This window comes from Pinus tabuliformis, chromosome 8, assembly GCF_031772625.1.
Source record: "Pinus tabuliformis cultivar Carrire ecotype Pingquan chromosome 8, CPIR1, whole genome shotgun sequence".
Taxonomy (NCBI): Eukaryota; Viridiplantae; Streptophyta; class Pinopsida; order Pinales; family Pinaceae; genus Pinus; species Pinus tabuliformis.
The window spans coordinates 50,187,955-50,208,082 of record NC_142294.1 but is presented as its reverse complement, the minus strand read 5'-3'; the positions used below and the strand labels follow the sequence as shown (position 1 = coordinate 50,208,082).

Sequence of the window (20,128 nt, the reverse complement as noted above, 5' to 3'; positions counted from 1 at the left end):
GTCACTTGTCATCTGGACCTCTTGAAAGACCGGGTCACTTGTCATCTGGACCTTTGGGCTTTCGTCTGGTTTGGATTCAGATTCTGAAGGCAAAACCGGGTCACTTGTCATCTGGACCTCTTGAAAGACCGGGTCACTTGTGATCTGGACCTTTGGGCTTTCGTCTGGTTTGGATTCAGATTCTGAAGGCAAAACCGGGTCACTTGTCATCTGGACCTCTTGAAAGACCGGGTCACTTGTGATTTGGACCTTTGGGCTTTCGTCTGGTTTGGATTCAGATTCTGAAGGCAAAACCGGGTCACTGTTATCTGGACCTTTGGAAAGACCGGGTCACTTGTCATCTGGACCTTTGGACTTTCATCTGGTTTGGATTCAGATGGTTCATCTTTGATGACAAACGTTTCCGGAACAAAGTGGTGTGTAGACGACGAAGGTAAATCAACAGCGTTTCCGACCAGGGACTGGTCTGGAACAGGCTGAAAATCAACACTCTTTCCGACCAGGGACTGGTCTGGAACAGGCTGTAAAGCAACACTCTTTCCGACCAGGGACTGGTCTGGAACAGGCTGAGCACAGCCAGGTTCGGGAAGAGAAAGCTGGACCAAAGAGGAATCATGCTTGATTGCTTGGTCAGCAGGGGAACATTCTGCAATTGCAGAGAGACGTTGATAACCAGCAGGAAGTTGAGTTGAGGGAGCTGTAAGACTTTCCAATACAATAGAGGCTCTATCCATGAATGGACAAAGGTGAAGGGGATGATTGCCTTCACAAAGTCTACAGGGGATTCGAATCTTCCCTTTTCCCTTAACATTTCCAGCTGATAGGGTAGCATCACCATGATCTCCAGAGGACGATGCAGGGCGGTCCCGATCGTGAGCCCATACTTCTAAGACCCTGGGGATGCCAAGACAATCGCGAAGAAGATGGTCTTCCTTGCATAATCTACAAGGAAATTTAGCCTTCTGCGGCGGAGCAGGAGGAGACTTTACTTCAGGTATATTCGGGGTAGATGGGACCTTTCTTTTGGGAGACTTCTTCTTTTTGGTCTTCTTCTTCTTCTTCTTAGCCACCTGGTTACTTAAATCCAGAGTTTCACCAGGCGAAGTAGAAGATGAGGAAACAGCAGTAGGCGAAGAAGGGCAGGGGTCCACCTTGGAATCAAAATGATGTTGCTCGGGTGGAGGAGGTGGTGGTGGAACAGGAGTTATCACACTCGAGACCACTGAGTTTGAGAACACCCATACGGGTAAACCGATGGTGAACCCAGGTAAAGACAAAGTTGTTATATACTGAACACCAACATTTCCGACAGAAGGAATCGGACCAGCTGGGGGACCACCTTGGCCAGTGGGCTCAGGGAAGGATGCCATTTGAGCGAGGAAAAACCCTACTCAAGCTAACACAAGCAAAATTTAACCGAGTTATATGTGATCGTGGTCAGATAAATTTTAAGACACTGAACTTTGAACTTGACCTTTTCACTTTTTAAGAGTCGAGAAAAGGACGAAAAGATGACTCTAGTCTCCTTCGAATATTTAATGAGCACGAAGTGACAAGACGCTCACAGGCACCTTTTCGTTTAAGGAGTCCGAAAAGGATCAAAAGTGACTGCTCTGGAATTCTAGGTAGAGGGTGTGCTAAACTTTTCGCAAAACCACAGAATAATTTTTAGGGTACGGGTGGTCGATCTTCGTGAATGCTGTGTTCATTGCATTGCGAATCGTATGGCGGCCGACACGGCTTCCTATGGATAAAAGCTTTATTCCTATAGGGGTCTCCCAATGTATACGCGACGGTACGTGGGAGCACAGTCCGTATTGGCACCTATCGTTTCACCGTGGAGGAATCACCCAACCACTCGACAGTAAGCTACCAGGTTTAACGACGCCGGAACACGTCTCTAACCTAGACCTCTAGAATGTTTGCGTTATGTTCCAATGCGTTGTTAGGTTCATTGAGTTTATTTTATAGTTTATCTTCAATTATGTTTCAGTTTTTTGGTCCTATCATATGTGGTCTCTCCAAATTTCCTAAATGCAATCTATATGCCAAAATTATATTGTTTCATTCGATGAATTCTACCTACAGAAGAGTAGAGATTTTTTTTTTTTTTACACAAACAAAATGATCATCAAGCAAGAAGATCCTAATGCAGCTAATAACAAGAAATAAAAGTTTTTCCTTTTCTTTTTAAAAGAGACAAATAACAGTAAATGCTAACTAATATAATGCAAAAAGCTCTTTTGTTTTTTGATTTTTTAAAATGGCATAATGCATGTAAACAAACCTCAAGAGATATCCACGAGTACAAACACAATTCACTCAATGGACATAGAACCAATTTAGAAACATGAAGATGAACTGTCAAAGCAAAGGAAAACACGAAGACGTTCAATGAACCATGTGATCTAAGTTCAAATGAAGTCAAGCAAGATCCAAGCAAGCTAGAAGTGAATCACTCGAAGCATAGAATACCAACTTTTAACAACCACTAGATGAGTGCGGAAAACAACCAACAAGCTGACTGGATAATCAAACCACAAGGTCCCACAGAAGGCTCGACATGCAAAGCCACTAGGTACTCTAGGGCTGGGATACAAAATCGATAGAAATAAGCAAACAACTGAAGGATGAAGGTAACAACCAGTCACACAGAGGTCCAACACACTCCCAGAAGCAGCAAAAGATATGGAAAAACAAAAAATCCGAGTTTAAGGAGCTTTCAAGTACCAAACTGGCAAAATTCACAGAGCTAGCGCGACTGTGAATCTGCAACTCATGCTAACAGTCAATTGGCGCGGGTCTTTATGGAGCAACATGCGCCAACTGGCGCGACTATCAAAAGAAAAAACGTGCCAACCGCGTTCACTGACCCAAAAAATAAATATAACAACCCAGGGTCTGATTGACAGTGCCCAGTAGATAGCAATTTCAAGACTGACCCAGAAAGTTCATTAACTCAGGCAAGCGAGAGAAAACTAATCATGCAAGACAAACTCCAAATAGCTTCTCCCCAGCGGAGTCGCCAAATTGTTGGTTAGGTAAATCCCCTCTGCGGACAGAGGCGATCCCACTAGCTTAAAACAGAACTAGCCACAATCAATCCACGCTGCCACGCAAGTTCCTAGTTGTACATTAAAGGTGAATTAAGAAAACCAACCTGGAATCCAACGCTATAGTCGAAGCAGAGTTGGTGTTCCCGCTCCCTCGCTCCGGCAGGTCACAGTCCTTGCGATCCTTGCAAACAGACACCTGCACATGCAAAGGAAGAGACAGATACAAGCATAAAATCCACCAAGGCACAACTATATTTCAGTCAGAAAGGAAATAAATCAACATCACTATAATAGACAATGAGATTGGAACTATAATAACAGTCGCTCATTAATTAATAATAGACAGGAAAAGTTACAACCAAGGTTCTGATGTTGAACCTTTCCCCTGGCTGGGCGAGCAGCTATATGCCTTGCAGTAGACTTCCTCTCTCTCGGACTCCCGGCAACATAACCTCTCTAACATTACTCCAACAACTCAAGAACTCAAAACTACAGCACTTCGGAACTCATAAACTTGGAACTCATAAACTTGGAACTCATAAACTTGGAACTAGCTTGTCTAATGCATGAGGACAGGCTTTTATAGATGAAGAAGGGAGAAAGATTCAATGCACCAGGACACCCATTATGGAATGGCAACATCCATGAAAAGCTACTGCAGATAGATATGATGACTCTCGAGCTTTATCAGATGGATTTTTCCCTCAAAGGACTTCATGATCTGGGAGGAAAAAATCATACAGTCGTGCTTTTGGCAAAAAACATTACTAAACTCGACTGGCCCGGGCATTGTTCTAAGACAGAGCGCCAATGGGCGCGCCCCTTTTTGAGGATCTGAGTTATTGGCGCGGGTCAGACATTGGGTACCTGCGCCAATGGGAAAAGGGCACTTTTCAGGGATAATTTGCAGAAGGTGTCTTGAGGGAACATGAAGTACATACTCAGGGGAACATAGTGCAAGTGTTTTTAGGCTATGTCACTGCTCACAGGTCCCGAAATGCATCCTCCAATGTACTGGAATCGGGGCGATAGGGACGGTGACCAACGGTGACAAATTACTGTGTAACAAGGTGGATCTCTGAATGATAGAAATCATGGCCTAGTAACCCCTAAACTAGACTATGAGTTGTAGTAAAGCCGGTTTTTGTGTTGCCTCGGTGGGCCTAGGAATCCTTGTCGATGATTGGCAGGATATATGGTAAATCCAAGAGGTGGATTTCTCTCCATTGGGCCTAATAATCCCGAGTTGGGATATGCGGTAAAGCCTAGAGAGTGGGTCTTAGTTTAGGGCCTAATGATTTGGTGTGGATTGCGATAAAGCCTGAGAGACTAGGAGATAGGAAAATTCCTCACGGTGTAGGTGGAGAAATCTGGTGGCATCCATGCTTGTTTGGCCTAGTGATCGGGTGGAGATCATGGTAAATCCTATTATTACATGTTTATTGTGTTGGCCTAGTGATCCAGGAGAATTACGGTAAATCCTGGTTTTTATTGATGAGGGTGATGTGGTTCAGCCTTGAGATGCCCTGGTTGGTTCTTTTGGTTTGAGTCCCACATTCATACTTGGAATATGGCACAAGGGTGAATGGCTGAAGAGAGATTTGGCTCAACCATTTTATGGTCAGGTGGAACGTGGTAGTCCCATCCCAGGTTTGGATTTTTCATCATCAATATGAGGTTATTTCTCCTTGTAATTCTATGAGTATTATATTGGTTTATATGTGGATCATATGGTTGTGATTTCCTTGGTATTTCTATTGCTATTATGCTGGTTATGTATATGTTTTATGGCAGTGGCTATGTATGGCTCTCATCATGTTTTTACTTGTAAATGAATGAACAATGTATCTATGACCTAATAGATGATAATGCAACAAATGATATAAGGGAACAATGCTTCATAGTGATTCTCAGATAAGTATGAGACCCCTATGCTTAAATCTGCTATTTACACCTGTAGATAACATATTTGTGATATGTTTAACGAAATGCCTATCATGGCTAGTAGAGGTCTAGTTAAGGGCTTGTTCAAGTATTTGCATTTGCATCATTATTTCCTTGTTATATTTTTGTTCTGAAGGTGTCATTCAATTTTGGGCAGTGACTTGGGCTCTGGGCCTGAAAAAGTGGCTCAAATCCCAGGGACGTTGGCACAAAACTAAGCAAAATAGTCCCTGGATGCTGGCATTCCTTTTCATGAGAGCATCTAGAGCCTTCTAGACATTGTCAGGTCCATATCATGGGAGCGTTCAGGGGTCAAGTGGTCTAAAACCTCAGTGGGACCCAGGGGCTAGTGACCAGAAAGGTTGAGATGGTTCTTAGGAGCCCTGTTATTGATGTGGAAGGTTTGTGTGATGTGTTTATGTTGATTCCACTTCCTTAAGGTCACTTAGGAGGTTGAATTCAATCATAGTATCCTCTCGTCACATGTTTACTCTGGTTTCCCGGTTACTTGGGTAGATGTGGGTCGAGGGTGTTACACTAATGTGATTGTGCTAGTTATTAATCTAAATCACATACATTTCATTTACTTACCTAAAATCCATAATTAATGAGTTTAAGACTTTTAAACATATTTAGAGTTTCTATTCTCGTTTTACTTAAATCCCTTAAAGGTTTCAAACAATTTTCCTAAGTTTAAGTTTCAAACACTTTGCCTAAGTTTTGGTTTTAAGCAACAATAAGAATACATTTTTGCTCTGAACAACAACAAGGATATATTACTCATTAATATGTATTAAGGTTTACATTTTCCCTCACTACTTATATATAATATAATTTTAATCCCCTGTATGTTAATGCCAAACATTATCATATTTACCACAAATTAAGGTAGTAGTAAGACCTTAATATCATTACTAAAAATTGCAAAACATTTTGGGATTCCACCTAGTTCTATGATATGATATGATAGTTCTAGTTCTATAATATTGGGTCTATACCAATCATTTCCATGTGATCGTGTTTTTTAGACAATCTCATATTCTTTGAAAAAGTAACCCAATAAATAATGTGGCATGTGACTATTTTTACTATTAATTAATAATTAAATAATAATAAATTTTACTACTATAAAATACTAATAAAATTAAAATTAAATTCACATTTAACTATTCTTACTCTTAATTAACTATTAAATTATAATATATATATATATATATATATATATATATATATATATATATATATATATATATATATATATATATATATATATATATATATATATTTACAGAAACAGATAGAGGTTCTATTAAATACTCGGCCTTAATGCCGAAAAACGGATTACAAAAGGTGAGACTGATTCCACAAGAACCGCACAGCCATGCAAGGCCATGCCTTTTATGATTAGCTCACATCTCTTTTTGCCTGCTACTATGTAATCTATTTCTGAGATTTTCCCAACTTTATGGGTACAAACAAACTGCTTTAACAAAATGCAGTAAAACATGACAGCTATCTAAATTAAGGAATTGGTTCCCATGATTCTTGTCCTCCTCTGAGTAAGGCTCCAGCCGTAAGGAGGGCAGCTTTGTTGGCTTCGGTGTCCGCCTCTTTATTGTTTGCTCTCAAAACATGATAAAAGTTCAACTTCTGGAAAGAGTCTCTAAGATCTGATACTCGGAAAATCAGCCTTGCGAGCTTTAGATCTGTTGGCTTAGAATGAGTTACCATAATATTAATTATAACCTAGGAGTCCCCTATTACATTTTCCTCCCTGATGTTCAACATTTTCATAATCTTGAGACCTTGTAAAAGAGCCAAAGCCTCAGCTTGTATGCTAGAAGCTATGCCCAGACCCCAGGCGAAACTGTGTATCTTTGTGCCATCGGGATTCAAAATGACGCCTCCAGCTCCAGCTCTTCCAGGATTGGCCTTTGCAGCCCCGTCAAAGAAGAGGAAGAATCTCTGCTGATTTGTGGCCCAGTCTTTGAATTCATTTTCTGAAAGTCTTATTTGCCAATCTTTGAGGAGGGAGGTACTGTTTGCATTATTTTGGAACTGGAGTCCAAGAGAGGAGCCCCAATTTATATCTTGTTGACTGAGATTTAAGTCATCTTTAATATCTCTCAGATTCTCTTTAAGCTGGCTTTTAATCTTGACTGCCACCAGCTTGGCCTCCTGTCCATAGCTTCTAAAAATCCTTTTGTTTCTCTCTAGCCAAACCTGCCAACAGATTATTTTAGGGAGAGTAGTCCAGGCAGCTCTGATGATTTTGTTTTTTGGAGGAGTCCCGGATACCTTTGCAGCCATTTAGAAAAAATATCAGGGATGGAGGAAGGCAACACTATGCTGAGACTCAGAGGTCCTAGCTAATCTGTCCAAAGCTGCAAAGTAAAGGTGCATTCAAGCATCAAATGAACTACGCTTTCCTGATTCTCCTTACAAAGACTACACCTTGAAGGACCGTGAAATCCACGTTTCTGGAGGTTATCATCAGTCAAAATTTTGGAGTGACAAAGTAGCCAACTGAAGAAATCGATTTTAGGCAAGGTGGGATAATACCATATCCCTTTCCAAGGCTCAGGATTAGTGGCCACATGAGGACGCTCACATAGCTTGGCGTAACCTTGAGCAACAGAGTATCCACCAGACTTCGAACCCCATCCTCTTGTATCCCTTTTTCGAGCCAGCAAAGGAGACAGGCCGTGAAGCATGGAAATCAGGGTCTCGCGCTCCATAAAAAGTTCTGGGGGTGTTTGAAGATTCCAGCCATCCCAACGTGAGTTCTGCCAAGCTGAGATGTCCCAGAGAGTTTGCAAACCAGCCTCATTCATCCAACTACGCAGCGATTGGAGTGAACGGCAGTCTCCCAAAGGCTTGTTATTCAAAATATTGTCATTCCAGAGGTTGATCCTTTTCCCATTACCAGGAATCCAGAAGGCATGATCGTTGATGAGAGAACAAGCGTTGCTGCAAGACTTCACGAATGATGAATTTGTATGCTTCTTAGGGTAATCTAGGTAGCGAGAATGCTGGCCTTTGAAGTATTTTTCCAGAGAGCTAATTGCGCCCAACCAGGTTTAGGGGCAATAATTCTCTAGATTAATTTGGCTCCCATTGCTACATTATGATAGCTAAGATTCTTGAAATTCAAGCCTCCTTCAGATAGCTGTTTGGAGATACATTCCCAGTTGACTAGCGAAATCTTTTTCTCATTTTGTTTGCCCCCCTTTCAAAAGAATTTTCGGATGATCTCCTCCATTTTTCTGATAATGCCAGTTGGAGCGAGAAGGACAGAAAACTGAAATAGGGGAAGACTGAAAAGAACATATTTAATGAGGACCGACTTACCAGCTATGTTAAGCCAAGAATAACCCCAGGCATGCAACTTATTCTTGAATTTCTCCAATTGGTGGAGCCAATCTCTGTTGTAAGCTTTTTTGAGGAAGACTAGCAGGCCCAAATACTTGAAGGAAGTTCAGTTTGAGGATGCTGCAAAACCAAGGTTCTGGATATAGAGTTGAGTAAGCTGGAAGTGGTGTTCCATCAATAGATATGGCATTTTTCTTTGTTTAGATAGCTTCCTGAAACCAAACAAAACTCATCCAAAGCCTTTTTAAATCTGGAGGCAATAATCCCAGAAGCTGCTCCCAATAGCAGCGTGTCATCCGCGAAAAGAGTGTGATTAATGGAATTCACACCCCTCGCTATACAGAGTCCAACAATATCTTGATCTGCTCTTTTTTTGTCTAGGTAAAAACTGAGAACAGGGGCTTGAAGAACAAATAAAAGAGGTGAGAGAGGGCACCCCTGCCTGAGCCCTCTCGTGGCTTTGAAAAAGTCGACAACTCTGCCATTAATTAATGGGGAAATCCAGGGCTCTGAGATGCAAGCTCAAATCCAATTTATAAAATTCTCCCCAAATCCAAGTTTATGTAAAACTTTCAGCAGAAAACTATGTCTAACTCTGTCAAAAGCATTAGCTAGATCAAGTTTGACAACCATACCTTTTTCATTGGGGCTCAAGCTTGAATGGATTGCCTCCTGGACCAGAATGAAGTTGTCCACAATCTGTCTACCTTGAATGAAACCTCCTTGACTTTCTGGCATGATTTTGGGGAGGATGGGCTTTAGTTTGTTAGCGATGACTTTAGTGATCAATTTGTAACCTATATTACAAATCGAAATCGGACGAAACCTGTTGAAGGAGTTGGCTCCCTTCTCTTTGGGGATGAGAGCGAGGAAAGCAGAGTTCGTGCTTCCTCCGATTTTCTTGCAGACTTGAGATTTAAGGACCATTTTGAAAAGATCCTTTTCCACAATGGACCAACAAATTTGGAGGAATCTGGCTGAGAATCCATCTGGCCCAGGGGCTTTGTCTGGATTCATGGCAAATAAGGCAGCCTTGACTTCATTCTTGGTGACTTTAGCTTCTAGGAGTTGGTTCATATCAGTAGAGATCAGGGAAGGGATCCCATCCAACATCTCTGAGTTTTGATCCAGAATTATCTCTTCACTATACAGACTTTCAAAATGAAGAGAGGCTGCTTTTTTGATGTTTGCACTGTCCTTGTGAATGATGTTGCCATCTTTGATTTCAGAAATAGAATTGGTACATTTCCTGGCCTGAGCTTGTTTGTGAAAAAAGGAAGAGTTCTTGTCCCCTGCTTTGAGCCAAAGACTGCGAGACTTAAGTCTCCAGTATTCTTCCTCAGCCAGACATGCCTTATGATAGTCTTGCTGAAACAGAGCTTCTTTGTCTAGGATCTCTTTTGTTATGACCGCTGTTTCAGCTTGAAGCTGATGGACTTCCAGCATATGCTGGATTTTTTTCCTTTCGTTGGCTGGGTTTGGCAGGGATTTGGCCCAAATTTTCAAAGCCCTTTTCACTCTTCTGAGCTTTTCTTCCCAGACGAAAAAGGGAGAACCTTTGACCGGTTGCACACAAGTGTCCTTGACTACTTGCATGAAGTCCACTTCCTTAGCCTAGAGTGGGCTGAATTTGAAAGGGATAGGACCAAGGTTATGCTGAAACACGAGTTCCAGCTTGATGGGTTTATGATCTGAAGTGCTGCAAGGGAGAATATGCACTCTAGCCTCTAATCCAAGCAGAAGAAAAGAGCTTTGAATTAAGAATCTATCCAATCTAGCAGCAATGTGGCCAGGACCAATTCTTTTATTAGTCCAAGTGTACTTACTAGAAATTGGCTTGATGTCCAGTAGATCCCAGTCCTGTATAAGGTCCTCTGCCCATTCCCTTGTCGGATCTCGAAACATGCTGCCTCCTCTCTTGTTTGCTGGAGAGAAGGTGAGATTGAGGTCTCCTGCTATGATGATATTCTCAAGGTTAACTAAATCTGCTTGGGTTCTTATGGAGTCCCAACAGTCCTTTTTTTCCACAGCGTTCACAGGGGCGTACACATTGAAAAGGCTGATTATCTCTTTTGAATCTATGTGCTGCAATTTTAAGAGCACCCAATGAGTATTGAGGGTCTCAGAGACGAATGTGAATTTGCTAACGTTCCAAAGAGAGCCCAACCCTCCGGAAGCCCCTCGAGCTGAGATTGCTTTCGCCTCACATTTGTTCCAGAATTTCTTACTTGCTTGAAGGAAGATAGAGTCTTCCAGTTTGGTCTCCTGGATGAGTAGTATGTCAGGAGTTTCTGTTCTTATTAAACTTCTGATGGCTTCTTCTTTGGTTCTACTCCCCATACCTCTGCAGTTCCAGGAGACTATCTTCATCATTTGTATTTCTGATTGGCTCCTTTGGAGCCTTGGGGCTGGTTTCTCGTCATCTTTTCTTTTGATGCTAGTAATTTCTCAAGCGTTGGCTGGCTGCCTTGAAGCTTATCTTTGAAAGTTTCCTGCTCTCTTTTTTCCCGATCTGATTTGAGGCCTCTTGTGGATCTCCTTATCATCACTGGAGATTCTCCTATTTCCCCCTCTTCCTCCGAACACTCCGATTCATGCTCATCCTCCTCTTCTTCAACTATGTTTCCATTGGAGCTCCCAGCCATTGTATTGCTGGAACACCACTTTCAGCCATTACCTCTGTTGCTGGGACACCATTTCCAGCTTGCTCAACTCCATTTCTAGGACCTTTGCGGGTGCCTTTAGAGGGCGATATTGATTTTTGATTTTCTAGGTCCTGAGTTTCCTCTTCTTGCGAGCTTAGAGCGGCGAAATTGTTTTCTTGGGCCATTCTAGACGGGGGTTGCTAAGGGGGGGCTTGAGTTCCTTTTCCGATTGTACCAGCCTGCTTTTGAATTTTCCTGGTGCGCTTGACCTGATTCCAACCTTCTTCTTTTCCCTTATCTGGTTCTACATTGTTTGGGCATCCTCTGGCAAAGTGGCCATAAACATGACATTTTCGGCATTTGAAAGTCAGCTGCTCGTAATCCAGCTTTTTCAAATGAGTCCAGTTACCTACCTTGATTTTGATGGCTTCCGGGAGGCCCACCTCTAGGTCTACTTCTATTTAGATACGAGCACAATCATATTGATATTTGTTGTTTTCCCTATCTATGAATTTCCCAAGGGCATTTCCTATGTGTTTCAGCGAATCCCAGTTCCAGCAATGGACTGGGAAATTAGGGAGCCTGACCCAAACAAGAACAACCGAGGGGACATCCACCGCAGGGTCAAAATCTGGCATCCATCTGTTGAGATACAAACCCTAGGGGCCCATGAAATAGGGGCCATTCTGAAAAATCAGGTCTTTATCTTCCTTTGAGGAGAATTCGAAGAGGAAAAACCCTCGACCTAAGAAGTAAGAAGTGACACTTCCCTTAATCAGAGGAGCCCAATTCCTAGTAACCCAGGACTCTGTGGTCTTAGGAGAAGGCCAAAGACCTGTAAACTGGCCCACGAGAGCCCGCTCAGCTAAGGAGAGGGCAACTTGAATCGGGGTCTCTGGCGGCAGGGAGATTTCAGGAATATCATCCAGCCTCTTGACAAACTTCAGTGCTTCGCTCTTCTTCTTATGCGGCAAGCCAGCCAAGAGCCGAGAGAAAGCTTCGACCGCTGAAGGCGGGTCTGCCTGGGGTGAGCACGGGGCCTCCATAAGGACGGGCTCGGCTTTAACGCCTACCCAGCAGAGGCTGAGCGAACTGAATCCGCAGAGAGGCTAAGGAGAACGCAGGGGGAGGGCAGAGGGCCCAAAGCCGGGCTGCAGAGTAGCCTGGCGCTGAAATGTGACGTCTCACAGCTAGGGTTCAACACAACGTCTCGCAGGTAATACAAAACAGATTATAATAAATTTTACTACCATCAAATTATAATAATAATAATTAAAAATGTTTTATTTATCTTACTTTTTCCATATTATGTTTTCTTTGAAAAAGGTTTTTATTCTTGAGTACCTATGGGTAAAGAAGTCTCCGATCTCAAAATTAAGACAAGCTCTTTATGAAGAGGTGAAAGTCAAAATTAGAACCTCATCGGGTATTTCCTAAAGCTTTAAAAGTGACATTGGAGTCAAGCAAGGTTGCCTTCTATCCCCTACTCTTTTTGGTTTATATATTGATAAACTGGAAGAGTGGCTAAATCTGCAAGGTGGAGATGGTGTTCAATTGGGGGAGTTTGTGATAAAGCTTCTTTTATATGTTGGTGATCTTGTATTGATTTCTAAATCGGCCCATGGATTGCAAATGCACCTGTATTCCCTTGAGCATTTTTGTAGAGCAATGGGGATGCAAATCAATATTAGTAAGACCAAAATATTGATTTTCTCTAATAAAAGGAAGTAGAGCCAATATGCGTTCTTCTTTGAAGGCAACATTCTTGAAGAAGTGAATGAGTACAAGTACCTTGGGATTGATTTAAAAAAAAAACTTAATTGGAAGGATTGCAGAAAGAAGAGAATTTTAGGAGGGTGCAAAGTATTATATGTGTAACAACCTTGGTGAAAATTTCATGTAATAAAAGTTAATAAAGACAAAATAAGACCACGGCTAAGGGATACGTATTCCAAGCTGAATGTTGGGCAAAGATATCATAGTGAGCATCACTAGATGTGTTTATGGCTAAGGAAATTAGCAAAGGCTAAGGCAAAGGCATTTTTGGCACATTTATTTATGAAAATAAAGGAAATTAGGAGAAAAGTAAGGTGAAAGGTCACAGGTTGCATGTGAGGAGGAAATTGAAGGAAAATAATGGAAAATGAAGAAAATAGTGGGCTCATTAAAAAAAAGGTTTCTGAGGACCAGTTGGTAACCTTTTGTCAGTTCAATTTTTGGAGCTCTCTCATTGTTCTCTCTCTCTTTCTCACTCTTGGTCACTTAGAGTTTTCTTGGATCACTCTAGCTTTGGATAAAGGAAGGAAAAGCAAGCAAAGGAAAGGAAGGAAAAAAAGGATAAAGGAAGGAAGAGTAGGATCTGGAAACTTCAACATGAATACTTGCAGGTAACATATTGCATGTGTGATTTCCTAGCTGGTTTTGACATGCATGGATTGGCATGTTGGTGCATGGTTCTCTTGTTGTCGGTGGCATGGTTTTATCGGGTTATGACAATGGTTTTCAGCCTAGCCTTGCTTTTTTCTAGATGCTATGGTATGTTGGGATGTTTATCTCAGTTTTGAGATTTGGTTTGCTAGATGGATTTCGGAATCCAGGGTGGAGGTGATCTCAATATTCATTCCCAAAGGCCTAGGAATCCCTTGACTGGTTTTGGCGGTATACACGGTAAAGCTTGAGGGAGAAGTCTTGGTTTAGGGCCTAGTGATTCGGGTTTGGATTGCGGTAAAGCCTAAGAGATTGGTCTCGGTTTAGGGCCTTTTGATCTAGGATTGGATTGCGGTAAACTCATAAGATATCTAAAAAGAATTGAGCAAATGAGAGTAGGTAGATGACCTAATGTTATCTTCAATGAAGGCATGAGTGAAAGAAAGAAAACATGGATGAGACAAAACTACACATGGATGCAAAAGTGGAATATCTACCTCAATGCTTGTCCCACAAATAACAAGGAGCTAAAGAATTTTGTTATGGAGAAGTTTCATAAACGAGTATGGGGAAGAGAGTTGGGTAGAAAGAAGAAGTGCTACATTAAGGAATACAACCCTACGTGTGATCTCCAACAAAAAGAGTACATTGGAGCTAGCATTTCGTGGAGGGAAAAGGTTCTTATTTCTCAATTAAGAACCAAATTGCATCAGCTTCAGTGTGAAACATGAAGATGGAAAAGGCCTAAAGAAGCTTGGGAAGAATGAGTGTGTACATTTTGCACGTCTGGGGTTGTGGAATCGGAAAAACATTTCATTTTGGAATGTGATTCGTTCAAAGACATCATAGAAAGTTATGGGAATATGTTAGCTTCAGTTTCTTGACATTGTCTTTTCAATGAGGGGATTGTTGGAAGGTTGGGCCAACTCATCGTCAATTTGAATAAGAAAAGGATTGGATTGCAAAAGGCAAAAAGAAGGGAACTGATGGTGCCATAGACTATTTTTAGTGTCGTGGACGTTAAAATATCATTTCATTTCAGTTTTCCCATTAAATTATTAATATTTTATTATTTCTTTTTAATTTAATACATATGTCTATAAGATTTTTATGAACTGTTTTTTTAATAATAATAAATGGACTATAAAAACGGTTAGATCATAAGATTTAACCAAAGTAATGTGAACCCATTGTGTGAAATCAAATATGACCTGAAATTTGTCAGATCTCATGGACTGTGCAAAAATTGGGTTACCTAGGGAAGGATCGAGTGACGACCAAGTCCTTTTAATATTCTCAAGTAAGCCACAATGTGCATTATACTCTATAATGTTCCTCCTTAATATAATTGCATTCATTAAACAATAAAAGCATGGCCCATCTGCACTTCAGCAGAAGGAATGCCCTCACTCCTTCTCATAATGCATATTGGCTCATTATTCAAATCTATCTCTCTATCTACAGACACTGCTACTAAATTTCGGTCAACAATGGCAACGAGTAATGCAAATTTGGGCGAAGAGTTGCAAAAACACAAGGATGGATGTGACTAGTAGACTAATGAGTGGAAAATTAGACGGGGGTGCTGCTAACCCACAATTCACGCCCATATAGCATCACTGGACAAACTAGGAATCCAAAAAGCACTTTAATTGTTTTCCAATCCCATAACTTTGGCTCTCTACATCTATTTTGAAGAGCATATAATGATTTCCACCCTTCTAAAATTCTATTCTTTCCGCAGTCCTCCCAATTAAGTTGTTGAAATCAATCTCGAGGTACTTGTACTCATTTACTTCTTCAAGAATGCTGCCTTCAAAGAAGAATGTATGCTCGCTCTACTTCCTTTTATTAGAGAAAGTCATTATTTTGGTCTTGCTAGTATTGACTTGCATCCCCATTGCTCTACAAAAATGCTCAAGGGCATATAGGTGCATCTACAATCCATGGGCCTATTTAGAAATCAATACAAGATCATCAACATATAAGAGAAGCTTTATCACAAACTCCCCCAACCGAACACCATCTCCACCTTGCAGATTTAGCCACTCTTCCAGCTTATTAATATATAAACCAAAAAGAGTAGGGCATAGAGGGCAAGCTTGCTTGACTCTAATGTCACTTCTAAAGCTTTCTGAAATACCTGCTGAGGTTCTAATTTTGACTTTCACCTCTTCATAAAGTCTATGGACAGTGGCTCTATAATGCAAAGGAATTTCAAGTTCTTCCATTCTAAATTGTTAAAGATCAAGAAGAATGAACAAAGCCTTTGGCCTTTCGGTTAGAACAAAACTTTCCCTAACGTCACACCTGCCGACCACCACCTTGCCGATCGGCTCTTCTAGTCTGGACAAAATGAAACAATCCATTACCTGATTAAGTCCATTGCACTTTTTATATGCTATATAAATTCTAGCTATAAATAACACTTTAGACAAAACATATTCCCAACGCATTAAATCTTCGCCCTTATTCAAAAAGTCAACGAACCATCCTCCATGTCTCCATTACATGCATGCACGTAATGAGTAATTAAAAATAAATAAAATAAAAATAACTAAAAATAAAATAAAATAGGATTATAAGATAATAAAATTAAGATAATATTAAATATTTCATAAAATTTATATACAATTTATTTTTATAAAACTTAATTTTACTTAATTAATGTTATTGAATTTAAGTATATGTGATCTATATTAATGTTTATTGAGAAGTTTTTTGGGAATAATCACATCAAAATCTATTGGTTGACACGTTTCGAATGAGAAGTGTAGTTCATCATCAGGACAAGATGAAGAACCAAAATGTGACAACAAGTTAAGTAGAAAGATCTATCATTCAACGACTAGAAAGAAACAACTACACTTGATAAATATTTAATGTTTTTTTCACAGAAAAATATTTATATATTTTATATATACACCCCATTACATCAAAATTGACTTAAAAAATTGAATTTAAATAGGAAAGGTCCCAATCCTTATATCCAACTACCAAAAACAAATTTAATTGTAAATTTTTTATTATTATATAAATTTACTATATTTTTAGTTTAATAAAAATAGAAAAAATAAATAAAATAATTTTAAAAGAAATTTGAACCAATAACTTAAAAAAAATAATAATACACCTCATCACAATCAGTTTAAAACCCTTACCAAAATATAATATTTTTAATTATTAAATATAATATTTTCATATTTTTAATTATTAAATATAATATTTTTAATGAAAATATGGCTTAAACCCATAACAATTTTAACTAATTTAAGAGAGATTCATATATTTGGTCTCGCATGCGTTACACGTACCTTTCTGAAATAAAAAAATAGAAAAAACACTGAAAACCTCCTAAATTGCATGAAATTCTGATTACAAATTGCAGGATTGAACTTCAGCCCACGCATTCCACAGCCGTTACCCACATAATTTTCCGTCAGTTAACGAAGAGATTTTCGATGTTAGCAAACGGAATCCGCGCATAACAATCACTCGCCGCTAAGAATCCCGTTGGTCCACGCGTTCTACTGGGCCACGTCGTCGGTGGCACCCAGACGCTCCTATCTGTACATAAACCCTCGAACACCACTGAAATTTCGCCACAGGAAAATTTGTTACTCGAAAGTTCATACGGCGGCGGAGGTGTTTTGAGAGACCTCCACCTCAATTAACTTCCGCTATTTTTTATCACGGAAATCTTCGCTTCAGCTTCCTTTTTAAGGTAACTCGGCCTCTCTCCGTTAATTCAGTCCCGGATAGATAGATTTCCTCGCTTCCTTTAAGGGCCTCTGTATTGTTTTTTGATATTTGAGGGGGTTTATTACAATACTACTGCAGATCAAGGGTTTCTCAGCGAAAAGGTAAAACTAGGAAATGGCAGCTGCGGATCCGGCCGGAAACAACTTCGACGCTAAGAGCTATGACAAAAACATGCAGAGCGTGTAAGTAAAAGGATCTATGTCCTCGTTCCCTTCCTCTTCCTGTATATTTTGCATATACTTGTCTTTAGGGTTTTCAGCTTGTCTTGGGTTTTCAGATTTATTTTAATGCGAAAATTGTGATAATGGCCTTCTAGGGTTTCTCAGATTTGTTTCATCGTTGGTTTTCCGTTGATTTGTGTTTTTGTTGGTTGGGTTTGGTTTTGCTGTTTGCCTCCTTTTCTTAGGGTTTTTAGATTGAACCTAACTTAAAGGTTTATATGTGTATAGGCCAGTGATTTCTATCATGACCTCTTTTTGTTTTTTTTAGGACTTTAAATTTTTAATTTAATGTGTTGTATAATATAGTGAAATCTACTTCAATGTCACATGCTTGGATTTCACTTGCATATAGTTTCCTTGACATCAGAGCATTTTTGGATTGGTATAACGATTGGTATGGACAGTGACTGATTCAAGAGCCTTTGAATTTGTTAACGATGTTTCCCCCTCTTTAATCAATGATATGTTCATGGTGTCTCCAGATTCGGAATAATTTTGTTATAAGTTATTAAGCATGGTGTTTGATGTTGATGACCAAAAAGTCCATTTTTTCCTCCGACTTGGAACTTATAGGAATCTTCGAGCGAGGTGAAGTTCATTCATTAAAAATTGTTATCGGGGAACATGATATTTTATGTTTTGGTTGATTGGCAGCCTTGGAGGAGAAGAACTTTACTCTACCTGGGAGGAGGTTCATGAAACTTTTGACTCCATGGGGCTTCAGGAAAACCTTTTAAGAGGAATTTATGCCTATGGTATGATATGAGAATTTTCGATGATATCTATTGGCCAGACTATGTTTCTATTTGTTTTTTCAAAATTTAAAATTAGTTATCCGTAATCACTGATTCTAGACAATTGTTTCCAACGCATTTGTGTACACTTCAAGGGTTTGGATTGTTATTTAATCTATACTTAATGAGCGTGCAGGTTTTGAGAAGCCATCTGCCATCCAGCAGAGAGGGATTGTTCCTTTCTGCCAAGGTCTTGATGTTATCCAGCAAGCACAATCAGGAACAGGAAAGACTGCAACTTTCTGTTCAGGAATTCTACAACAGTTGGACTACAGTATGCCTGAGTGTCAAGCTCTAGTTTTGGCCCCGACACGAGAACTAGCCCAGCAGATTGAGAAAGTTATGAGGGCACTTGGTGATTACCTTCAAGTAAGAGTACATGCATGTGTTGGTGGGACAAGCATCCGAGAGGACCTCCGTATTCTCCAAGCTGGTGTTCATGTTGTTGTGGGGACACCAGGTAGGGTCTATGACATGCTGCGACGGCGTGCCTTGCGTCCAGACTCAATCAAAATGTTTGTGCTTGATGAAGCAGATGAAATGCTATCACGTGGATTTAAGGATCAGGTAATATCTATGATATATGTAATAATGATTAGTAAAAATGATTTTCTTCTTATGGCATTTTTTATGTGATTTTCTTGATCTGTGCCCATTTTTTTGTTTCATTCTTACCAGATATATGATATCTTTCAATTGCTACCTGCAAATCTCCAAGTTGGTGTTTTCTCTGCCACCATGCCTCCTGAGGCCTTGGAGATTACGAGGAAGTTCATGACTAATCCGGTCAGGATTCTTGTGAAAAGAGACGAGCTTACGCTGGAGGGTATCAAACAATTCTATGTTAATGTAGAGCGAGAGGATTGGAAACTTGATACACTGTGTGATCTGTATGAGACCCTGGCAATCACACAGAGTGTGATTTTCATCAATACCAGGAGGAAGGTAGATTGGCTGACAGATCAAATGCGAGCTCGGGATCACACAGTTTCTGCAACCCATGGTGACATGGATCAAAACACCAGGGATATCATTATGAGGGAATTTAGATCTGGATCCTCACGTGTCCTGATTACAACTGATCTGCTGGCACGTGGTATTGATGTGCAACAAGTCTCACTAGTCATCAACTATGACCTTCCTACCCAGCCAGAAAACTATCTCCATCGAATTGGTCGTAGTGGCAGGTTTGGAAGGAAGGGTGTGGCAATTAACTTTGTTACAAGAGATGATGAGAGAATGCTACAAGACATTCAGAGGTTCTATAACGTGGTAATTGAAGAATTGCCAAGTAATGTTGCTGATTTAATATAAAGATATTGCAAAAGCAGCATTATCTGTACTATGCCGTGTGCAGTGAGTTGAGTACGTTATCTTTTGGGTTGAATACTCTTCCCCCCTCTTGATTCTGTAAATTGTTAACAACTATTTTGTTCGGTGAAACATTCTGTATTTCTTGGACCTTGCTTAACGGTATTGCTTTGTTGTAATCTCATCTGAGAGGGAGCCATTTTAAGCTCTTTGCTCGCCCTCTCAGGGTTTTATAAGTTTATTCATAATACAAGGTTGAGAGAGTGTAGTGACTGTTTTCTGCACTTGGATGTTATGCATATTTTGACCTTTTTATGGATCAAACTTATTAGAATACGATTTCTTTTAACTATCGTACATCTAGCTTATTTATGCATTTTGATTAAGCATGCCTTTTGTATCTATCTGTTAATGCATTTTAATCCTAGTTATATTCATCAGAGTAGTAGTTGTTGAATTCTGTGATTATCACGTGTATTTCTATATCTATATAAATATAGATGAGCATGTTTGCAGAGTTTGTACCTAATATATCTCTATCCAGTGGCTACAATTCTATATTATTTCTTTTTATATCGCTGGTCCTATTGTATGTG

General features: G+C 40.0%; 1 protein-coding gene across 1 annotated transcript; it reads left to right on the top strand.

Annotated features, from left to right (window-relative positions):
- Nucleotides 1-17,016: 17,016 nt before the first annotated feature.
- LOC149234089 (eukaryotic initiation factor 4A-1-like) lies at nucleotides 17,017-19,831 on the top strand. Its single transcript, XM_089371739.1, has 5 exons — nucleotides 17,017-17,168; nucleotides 17,285-17,388; nucleotides 18,082-18,182; nucleotides 18,358-18,788; nucleotides 18,900-19,831. Exons 2-5 carry the CDS (start codon nucleotides 17,321-17,323, stop codon nucleotides 19,533-19,535), a joined length of 1,236 nt encoding a protein of 411 aa, XP_089227865.1. The 5' UTR covers nucleotides 17,017-17,168; nucleotides 17,285-17,320; the 3' UTR covers nucleotides 19,536-19,831.
- Nucleotides 19,832-20,128: the final 297 nt, after the last annotated feature.